We start from the raw sequence: 10820 nt of genomic DNA on the forward strand, positions 1-10820 counted from the left end.
CTTAAAAAATATGCCACCTATTGGCTTTGCCAGTGTCAGTCAGTTTGTGTGTGTGTGTTTTTATTATTTTATAAAGGATTGTCCAACCCTATCTTTCTGTAAGTTTGTTTGCCAAATTTCAAGGTGCAAAGCAGCAACAATTAGGCAAATTGTTTTGCCATGTGTGTGTTTTTTTTTTTGCAGCAGCAGCAGCAGTGCACATTTATGTATTATTGTCCTTGGAGTAAGTATACACACATTTGTTAACAAACGTTTTCCTCTCATGAAATTCAAGGAAGTTCTTACTTATAATTTGATGGAGATGGAGTTTAATGTCACTAGTAATTGAAGAGCCCAGAGATGGCAAAGCTACTAAGAGGACATATGAACATCTGAACACTGAGAAACAGATTTTACTATGGGGGGACCTTGAAAGGACGTGTCCTATTCAACACACATTTAAAGAATTCAGTCACTTTTTAAAACAATTTTCTTTTCACCGTTTGTCCTTTTTTTCCTTTATGTTTTTTTTCATTCAGATGTGTCTTGTGTTTTCATATTCCTCTTTGAATACAGGGATGCCCATCACCTATTTTATTGTGCTACTTCCCCTTAGTCCAACACTTATGTACACAAACACAACTTAGATTGCCAGGATATACATACACATCTTCCTGGATTCTGATTGCCTTTGCCAGTGGCCCATATCCCTCTGATGGCCATTATCTGTGAAGCCCGAAACTGTGTTACTGTTGCCTTTGTTGTGGCACACCTTCTGAAATTGACGCTCGAGGCACTGTAGCTCCATCCCATTCTGTCTTTGATTACAGACTGCTGCAGTTGTAATTGTTTGGTTAATAGAGATGCAGTGGCATTTTTTTGGTGTTCTGAAAGCCAATGCTACATATGTAGTCCAGAACACCAGTGTGGATGTATCAGACCTTATTTGCTTTTCTATTATTATGATAAGGTGACACGCATAGCGTAAAACATCTATCACCCTCTGAGGTCGACTTAGACCTTTTGACTCAGACAGGAGTGTGAAATCATCACTGTGAAACTAACCGACATCAAATAATCAATAAGAGTCAGTAATTTGAACACACCCTGACCTATGTGGCCATGAATCACCACACCAATTTAGTAAAGTTTAAACATTTATTGCCCCTTAGATTAACAATGCTAAGATTACGTAAATCATGCACAAAACCAAATGATAGAAATATAAAAACATCACAGGCTGTCTAAAACACCTGAAACATCTTAATCTTATTAACACAATAAGCATAAGATATTCAAAAAATAATGCAGAACAACAGAATCCAATGGAAAATGAAATGGCATACGTGTAGTTTGTACAACTGAATGAAACACAATTAGTTAATATACATTTCAAAATTACATATTTAGGTCAGGCGTCCCTAACCTACACTTTAATTCGAAAAGCATGTGTGGGCTTCATGAAAAAAGGAAAATAAAGCAAAAATTAATTTGGAAAACTAGGGCGCTAACTAAAATAGGCGGTCAGATTTTCTAAAGTTAAAAACGTGCAAGAAAAACAAATGCACATTGGTGATACCTCTCCCAAATGGATCAGCAAACAGATTCTTCGTCAGCAGAGCGCAGGAATATCAGGTCTTCAGAAAACAGCATCAGGACATGAAGGAAAAAAGTTCAGCAAGTTGGGTCTAATATGGCTGAACTGTTAAAATCTTAGGCAAAAACAGGAACACATCTAGCTCAGATAAAACCTGGAACAGAACTAATTGGAATCTCAGAGAATGAGGAACTGACAAGAAACAAGGGAAAAGAGCAAGTGAACTACATCACCTGAAACATTGCTGTATTAAAGTCCCAAAAAGTTACTAGCTAAACTTCTATTGGTCACAACTTTGAGGTGGTTTAGCTTGCAGCCGTTTTCTGTGCATCAGATGTATCTCTCCACATTTTCTGCAGCCATGATTGGATTAAAGCTGTCACTCCTTTGTCCTCTCCGGATATCAGCTTCCATGATTAATTACATTTAAAACTATGTTGAAACATAAAATGTTCTTCCTGCCAAAAATGAAACTCGAAATGAAATGTTGCATGAGTAACACAACATTGAGCACTGTAGCTCTTTGTTTGGTTTGTACGTTATTATCTCATTGCAGGTAAGACAACCGTATCAAGCAAAGAACTTAACTTTTCCAGTGTGCGAGTCACACAGGATACTTGAAGAAACATTATTTTTGTAAAGCTAGCATTTCTTTAGAACAACGTGCCTCTGGAAAATTACTAAAACATGAGGCATTTAAACTTGTGCTAAACATGAAGAATAAACATGTCCTAATAAATTTAAACCATAAATCTTTTAGTACATCATTATTACTTATTTTGTCAGTATATTTAAAAATTATTAAAGAAAATATATTTTCTTTAGACATTATTATTTTCATGTCGAACTATATATTGTGGCTGACACCAAAGTAGGTACATTTTCAAAGTGCACAGTTTTCAGTTAGGCCTTTAAATACATGTTAGGTTTATTATTTTGTATTACATTTTAGTGACAGATTTTTATTAATAATGTTTACACTTCAACGCCAGTTCCCAGTGTGAGGTGTTCGGTTGCATCACCAAGGTGCAGTAATGCTTCACTGTACTCAAGAGAAGGGCTACAAAGTCCAAGTTTCTAGGCTGTAGTAGACAAAATATGAAAAATAAAACACATTAGTAAGTGACAAGATGCTAAAGCAGAATCAGGAAGATTAGTGGCAAGGCTGCCACCAGGTATCTGGTGATGCTAGCATCGGCAAGTGGTATTTGAAAAAAGTGGGGTAGCCCACTTGACGCAAACTCCAGCGAATAAGCCTGACCTCTTCTAGCAGGTTCAGGGAGTTATAGACCAAGACATTTAGATGGAAGATGTGTATATCCTGGGAATGGAAGATTTATTTGCGTACATGTGTGGCGGAGTAAAGGGAAGTAGCACAATAATGTAGGTGATGGTGCATCCCTTGATTCAAAGAGGAATATGAAAAAATAAAAGATGTCCCAATTAAAAAAAATGAACATAAAAGAAACAGCAGAAAATCAGTGGAGTAATAGTGAAAAGTGCCTGGATACCCTCACAGGTGACAAGAAGTGCTCTACAAATCTACGGATTGATAGATTGATTGAGAAAAAATGTGATCAAACTGTATTTTAAAGCGCTATTGTGAACTATTTATTCTCTAAAAAGCCATAGGTTCGCAAACAAGACTCATTAATGATTCTGGTACTTTCACAATGTGTCAGTGAAGTCTGAGAAGCTGACTCGTTTTTCAAAATGTGATATGGGTGCTCTCCCTTAAGTAATTACCTCTAGTGTACCAGAACCAGCATTCCACCCTTCCACAGGTGCCCTTCTCTGCCAATAATTATCTGCGCAATGCTTGAATTTTGCTATTAATGCAGTCCATATACCATTGGTGACCTTTATCAAAAATTGCCTTCAGTATGTCAGTGACAGCATTTTGTCATAGTTGCCAGCCTCTCTTCCCCAATATGAGATGGGTGCCCACCCTCATGCCATGATCATCTTCAGTATGCTAGGACCAGCATTTTGCCATTGACTCCACAGATACCAAGAATTGCCTCCAGTATGACATATCTTGCATTTTGGCATGGGTGACCCGTCACTTATGCCAAGAATTACCTTCAATAAGCCAGCAGTAGAATGTTGCCATGGTTGCCTCAGTAAGTCAAGAATTATGTTCAGTATACTATGACCAGCAGCAGACTCACATACATAATGCACATAAGCATTCACATACTCTCTCTCATTCACTGTCTCAGTCATGCTCACACTGTCCCACTGCTACTCAGTCTCATGTTCACACTGCCTTACTCAAATGCTTTCACACTGTTTAACTCAAATGCTTATGCTGTCTTTTTGATTCACTGTCTCAAACTCATTCACTCTCATACTTATTGTCACACAATCATTCTCACTCGGACACAGATAGAAATAGACAAACACTTCCTCATTCCGACACACATGGAGCTGGCATCACAAGGTCCACGCTGATGTACTGTGCAGGCTCCTATTTTCAACCTCTTGCCTTTTCATGCCACACTTTTCTTACTCTGTAAGAATTGGGTTAGGGTGTTGTGACATGCTGATTTATTTGTAGCCTCGGGCACTACAGGGCTGAATCCTAAATCACTTGATGGCCAAGGGTGGGACTTAATGAAGTCCCACCCTTGCACACGCTTTTATGGACCTGCCTTAGCTAAGGACAGATGATCGTGCCTGCCTCAGACTGCTGCTTGACACTGCCAGCATTTTTCCTACTATACTAATAGTGACAAATAGGTCATAATTATCTGCTTGTATAATAGAACAAAGGGGCAGAAAATAAGAATGGTTGAACCCCACACACCCATCTGAATGAGATGCCCCAGGGTGAAGCATTTGTAGGTTGGAGAAACAAATTGTGAAGACATCTCTGGGGTCTTTGTTCATTTGACGGGTTCAAGAGGTTTATGCCATAAAGGTGTGAGATTCTCCAATAGGGGATGTGTGAAATTAAAATTCTTCACCTTTCTTTTCACTGTAGCCAAGAAGTTTGGGCCAGGTGCTCTGGTGTAGAAGGAGATATATTCCATGAGTTCTACGCTGCATGCTTAATTTGACCTCCCTACCTTCCATCCACGCACCTTTTTTGACAATCTCGGTCCTTAATGTTGCTGTCCCACAGTTTAATGTCTTTATTTTGAAGGAGCCATTGGAGCTTGACTGGGAGTCACCAGCAGATTATGTAAGGACCATAATATACTAAGGGGCTGTGGGTGGAACTGCAGAGGAAAACCAGTTGCTAGAATGCTGCCTGGGAAGTGATAAAAACAAGGTGCTGGGAGGCACGTTTGGAAGCTTGGAACAATGTGTTGTTAAGAACTTAGTAAGGTTGAGCGCAGCACTTTGGCTGTGAGAAGCCAAGGCTGCAAATAAAAATACTTGGACCACAAATCCTATTGAAAGTTGAGGAGGCCAGCGAGATCAAACAATATTAGAACTGGTAAGACGTACATCTTTTCTGGAGAATTGTAGCTCCATGTCTGCTCCATTCATTTAGATTGTACTACTATCTTGAAGCGAACTCCAAGCATAGGGAATAACATGCCTATTGGGGAGTCTAACATATCCCTCAAGATTAAATCTCAGATCTGTGAATGTGTGTGTTAGCAAAGCCCAATATCAATATTTACTGTATCAATGTTGCAATGCCTAATAAAAAATGCAACTGTCTTGGAAGGACTTGATATTGTAAGTTCAATACCAGTAACCTTTTGATCTATCTTATAGGTTTTGGGCTGGATCCTGATCGCCAGCGTCATGTCATTTGCTCTGGTGTGCACATGCATCAATCATTGCCGTTCCCCAGTCAGTTATCTGCAAATCAAGTTTTGGAAAATCTACATGGAGAAGGAGAAGGAGATGTTTGAGGCCAAAGCTAAGGAACATGCCGCCAAACTGGCAGAGAGGAATGTGCACAGTTTCTTTGAGTGCGCCAAACCAGAGCCTTTCCAGACTCCAGGAAATAGGGAATGGCATCAGATCTCATCTCTTTATGCTTATAACACCAAGGGACAATTCTACAGTACCATACACAAATATGTTGATAGCCGCGATCAGACTGCTAGCATCAGATCCGCAGAGGGTGATGTTTTATCTCCTGTTCTAGTATTTGTGGATGATCTTGAAATGGGTGAGGCTGCTATTTAATACCAGAACAGTTTACGATTAGGAGCAAGAACAAGACATGAATTGTTAAACACATTGCCTCAGGACTCAACATTATCTTTTTGCTGTATTAAGTCATTTAGGTATGTTGAAACATTTGGATGTGCCTCATATGTGAATGGTACACGGGCAAATGTCCCATGAAGTTTCTTCATCTTGACTGAAATATTCTCCAACTTGATTGCTACCTGCTTTCGTTTTGTGTGCAGACTCTGTGTCAAGAATGTTGTTCAAATTGTCGCACTCAGACCATGACAAGTCTTCCTACTGATTCTTCGTTATGGGCCTAGTATTCGACTTTTCTACATTCCCTTTTTTATAAATTGCTTATTTTAGTTTGTCCTGTCATTTAGATTGTATGGGTAATGCGTGGCCTTTTAGGTGACAAATTGCCAATAAGTGCCTTAACCTGGATCAGGCACCCTCTTCTCATCTTTTATTTACCAGTTTAGACTTATGATTACTAATTCTCAGACTCCAGAAAAATAGTGTTAAGATTTAGCCTTTTGGCTTTTTATATCTTATTGCTGTTTGATGTATAAAGTATGTTACATTTGATACCAAACACCTTTTTGTACTTCTGATTACTTTGTTTCTGTATATTTGTCCCCATATTGTTCCCCATCTCTTCACTGGTAATGTTCAGGCACTGATAAAATTGTTGTAGTAGGGTGAAAGTAGGGGCCAGATGTACAAAAGGTCTTTGCGGGCACAAACCATCTTCTTTAAGATGCTCTCTTAGGTGATAGTGGGAAAAAAAGGATGGTTAATTAAATAACATTTTTGCCTAGAATCGAACGATTTGGTCAAGCAGGGAACCTGGGATTGATCCTGAATTTTCCACTTTCACACTGCAATGCAGCCACAATATTGGTATCTTTCGGGCACCAAAGATTAATGTTCTATGCCTATTTGTTAAAATATGAAATGAGAGTGAGGGCGAGGGGCAGAATCCACACTTTATTTTGGGTAGTTTTCCATAGTAGTGCAAACCTTGCCCAAGGTCATAACAGCACTTCATAAAAGATAAAGACCATGTTACTTGTCCTGTTTGTGTTTTCAACACAGGAAGATTTGCCGGGATTCAAAGTATGATGAGCCGAGACCATGATGTGAACCCAGCTCCCACTGATACGTGGTCAGCAGTGCACATTGCCTGCTAGAAAAGCTTGTCTCTTTTAGGTTCGAGGTTCCCAAATGACCTTGAGCTGAGCCAGAGCCAAGCATTTGACTCGAGCTTTCAGTGGCTCCTCCACCCCTACAGTTTACAGAAGTGCAAGCCAAAAGAACGTTGCCAGAATTTTGCGTTACTGAGTTTGAAGGTGTTGCTTGACAGTTATTGAAATGAGTAGTATGGAGGTCACCTTTCTGAAGGATTATGCTTTTGTGGGTAATTTTTTGTTAGATTTCCTTAGTCTGAATAAATATATGGGTATTTGGCCCTGTCCATCCACGCCCCAAGTATGGAGAGAGTCCTCAGGTTTCTTTCTTGGGAACTCCTCCATATCACCCGGATTTCGCGATTTTTATTATTAAACTGTCCAGTTCATGTTTATATCTTTTACTGTACGTTGCCATGTGAATGTTAGTCATTGTGAGAGTTGGTGTTCCTGCAACAGTTTGATCAGGAGCTCCAGTTCAATTTGGGAGTTACCTTGGGAATTCTGCAAACTGGAAGATCTTACATTTGTGATGTAGAGGATTATGGCTTAAAGGACACATAACTGAGGGCTGGCCTATGCATAGAGTATGTTGGATATCTCTGGGCACCTAAATGGACTTGCCGCTGTGTGCAGGATAGATTGTGGAGTGTAGCTCTGACACCAAGGTGCTTTGAATAGGAAATTGTGGAAGAAATAGAGAGCGGGTTAAACACTGCATAGAAACAGTTGTTAATACTGCTTGACAACGGGAATAATTTTCGACTAATAGCACCAATAAATATGAGTATGCAGATGTAACTGTCCAAGGCTTTAAATGCTAGATGTCTGCTTAATGATCATTGTATGGAAGGGGTGAAATGTTTCACTATACCCAGTTCCTAGCTGTAATGTGTCTGTTTATGCATCATAATAGCTTTTGACTGTTCACAAGGAAAGTTCTTCTAACCAGGGTCTTCAGTTTTTTTTCTGAATTACAGCATGAGTAAATGTATGCCATTTGTCAGGATGGTCTTTTGCCAGTCTTAGCTGGGGCATCGTGTAATGTCACAGTAGGGTGTGGGAGCTTGGTGCTGACTGCAAGAAAAGTGTGTGTCAGCTGGGATACCAGAGCTAGAATGTGTTATTGTAGTTTATTACCACAGAGGTGTAGAGGCCAAATGCGATGTTTCCGCAGTTCCCCTGAACATGCCTTGTTTCAAATATTCTCCCTGTGGTCTTTTATTTCTGAGCACTAAATACAGAATCTCCGTCTTGTATAGAGAGACGTCCTAAGCTCCAGAACAAATGTAAGCTGAGCTGAATCCCTACCATGCAGGGCAGTGGCTTGAGAGACTGACTGTATGATAAAGGGCACCCAGCTGAAAAAAATCAAATCGGGGAGAGAGAGAGAGAATAAATGCTAAGGTCAATAGACCTTTTGTGTTTCAGGCAAAATCACAGTTTGCAAAAGTCCGAATTGGGATTTAAAATAACTTTACAATGGGGTTTCTGGCATAGCAGTGTATAGACGGTGTACTCATAGCGTCTTTAGTGATAATTTAGGGGACTTACGCGTATATTATGCCCAAAACGGGTTCTTAAGGTATTTAAAGAGTAAGGTAAACAGAAATTATTAATTTCTGCAATCAGATCAGTTAAATATTCCAATCTTCAGGAAAGAGTTTATTCAAGGAGTGGTGTTCAAGACAAGCCTGGGGCTCGTTGAGATTTTTCATTCTTAGGTAGGACCCCGCCAATTACAGAATACTATTGTTTCCTGAATCCAAGTTATTACCCAAGTGTTCCTTCATGGGGCTGATCAGAAGGACCCTTGTAATTAGTTAAAGGCAGTTGATGAGGATGAAACAAGGGAACACTAACAAAAACATTTAAATCTGTGCGCAATATGCAAAAAAATGGAAACCTGTACAGTCTTCAGAAACCGAGGGTACTTAACAGATAACTGTGTAATGTAGGCCCATAATTCCATTGAATGGTTTTGGCGTCATCATAAAACAGGAAGCCAAGTGCTGAGTGGCTTTGCAATATCACCTGAATCCCAATATGACACTGTATAATCATATCGCCTGTTACCCATTTGATATTTTGAGATTATGTTTATTTTGTGGCAGTTAACTTGAAAAAAGGAAAGTGCAAAATACTGGATTATGCTGTTTGGTTGTCTGCAGAAAAGAGATGAAAAAAGCTGTAATTTTGTCATTAAGAATGTTGATTTTGAGGGAAAAAGTGCACTTTGTTAAAAACATATTCTTTCTGTAGCAAGTAGAGATTGTTGAAGCTGTTCTCTGCAAGGTACAGCCAAGAAGGGGCATTGGTTGGAATTAGAATATCCAGGCTTTCTTGAATAGAAGCTGATAAAACAATGAACTTCGGTAAAGTTGTGTTTTTGAGCTGTTATGTTAAAATCCCTGTGTTTGATTGCATGTGTGGCTGTAGATACACATGCTGTGCATAAGCTCGCCATCAAGTGTTGAGTTTGAAGTGGTCCAGCTTGTTTTTCTTCTAAGATTTTTTTTTAGAGGCACGGGATCGAGTGACTCCTCCTCTCGGTAATACTGCACATGGGCATCGAATCCTTTTGTTAGATTGTTTCACTCCGTCGTCGGGTTCGGACGTGTGATCTCTCGCTCAGAGTTCTCGGCTCGATACAGTTCAAAACGGTATTCTCTCCGTCTTTCTATCACCATTGGTATTGTTTTGATCGCATATTCTACTGCACTTTATCTTCGGTTCCATCTTACACTTAGAATAACTTTTCAGCCCCTTGGGGCAGACGCCCTCTTCAGGCCTACCTCTTCCACATGGCATTGAACAATGCAGCCCTAATGGAACGAACTCCGTTTAGTTTTTGCCCTCAATGTCACTCAATTTCTACACACCGACCACCACCAGGTGTGTAATTTGTGTCTTTCACATGACCACAACAAGCAGACCTGTGAAGCGTGCCATACCTTTTGATCGAAAAAGACCCTCAGAGGTCTAAGGGCTCATCGAATGGAAATGTCTTCTCAAACGTCATACGATATACCGGACATCTTCAGCGACAAGCTTGTTCAAGAAGAGTTGGAGCAGGTGGATGCCTTCTCCATTCAAGACTTGGACTTTGATGTACAATCTGACATCAAGAGTCAACCGTTGCAGTGGGTGCAAACCGGGAGTAAAAAGACCCCTTCTCCTTTGGTCAAAACTACATCAAAGGAGGTCACCGGTCCACCACTGCCTTCTAGCCCAGTTTGGAGGAGAGAAACTCATTTGGATGCCCCACTTTCTGGCTTGGCACTGAAAAAAGCCAAAGAGGAATCTTCTGCATCAACCTCCAGCACTTCCACTTCGGCTTCTACTCGACCGAAGATACGTGATGCTTCAATGGTTACCACTTCAGCACCAAAAAAGAAAAAGCATCTACCCACAGTTACGGCACTGAAAATATCCCATATACAGAAGACTTTCGATCTGAAAATCTTAAAAAAGACCTCTATGGATTCTGGACAGTCTCCAACCACCACTCCTTCACTGGTGGAACCAATTTTAGAAGTTATGGACTCTTGTCAGCGCAAACAGGACCGATTATAACATCACCTCCTCGCCCTTTAAAGAAGAAATTGAAATTTGGGAGATTCATTAGTTGATCAAGATCCATGGGGAACAAATGATCCGGATACTATTACACCTAATGATCCGGATATCTACCCAGCTAGACCCTCACCACCTGAGGATTCAACCTCATATCAACAGGTTGTAGCTAGGGCAGCAGGGTATCCTAATGTACATATGTACACAGATCCCATAGAAGATTCAAGAGTCAATTTCTTCCAATACTCCCAGGCATGCTCAGACACGCAGACAAAATATTTAAAGAGACAGTTAGATCAAGGGTTATCACTCCCAAGGTTGATAAAAAGTACAAAGCT

The 10820-nt window shown here is 40.1% G+C and overlaps 1 protein-coding gene across 1 annotated transcript in view; it reads left to right on the forward strand.

Moving 5' to 3' along the window:
- The window catches only part of CALHM6 (calcium homeostasis modulator family member 6), a 29626-nt gene extending 21924 nt beyond the window's left edge, over window positions 1–7702 (forward strand). The window contains exon 2 of the mRNA XM_069234566.1: window positions 5309–7702. Within this exon, the coding sequence (XP_069090667.1) occupies window positions 5309–5728 (420 nt within the window). The 3' untranslated portion in view covers window positions 5729–7702. The remainder of the gene's footprint in view (window positions 1–5308) is intronic.
- Window positions 7703–10820: the final 3118 nt, after the last annotated feature.

The sequence above is a fragment of the Pleurodeles waltl genome, chromosome 5, assembly GCF_031143425.1.
Source record: "Pleurodeles waltl isolate 20211129_DDA chromosome 5, aPleWal1.hap1.20221129, whole genome shotgun sequence".
Classification (NCBI taxonomy): domain Eukaryota; kingdom Metazoa; phylum Chordata; class Amphibia; order Caudata; family Salamandridae; genus Pleurodeles; species Pleurodeles waltl.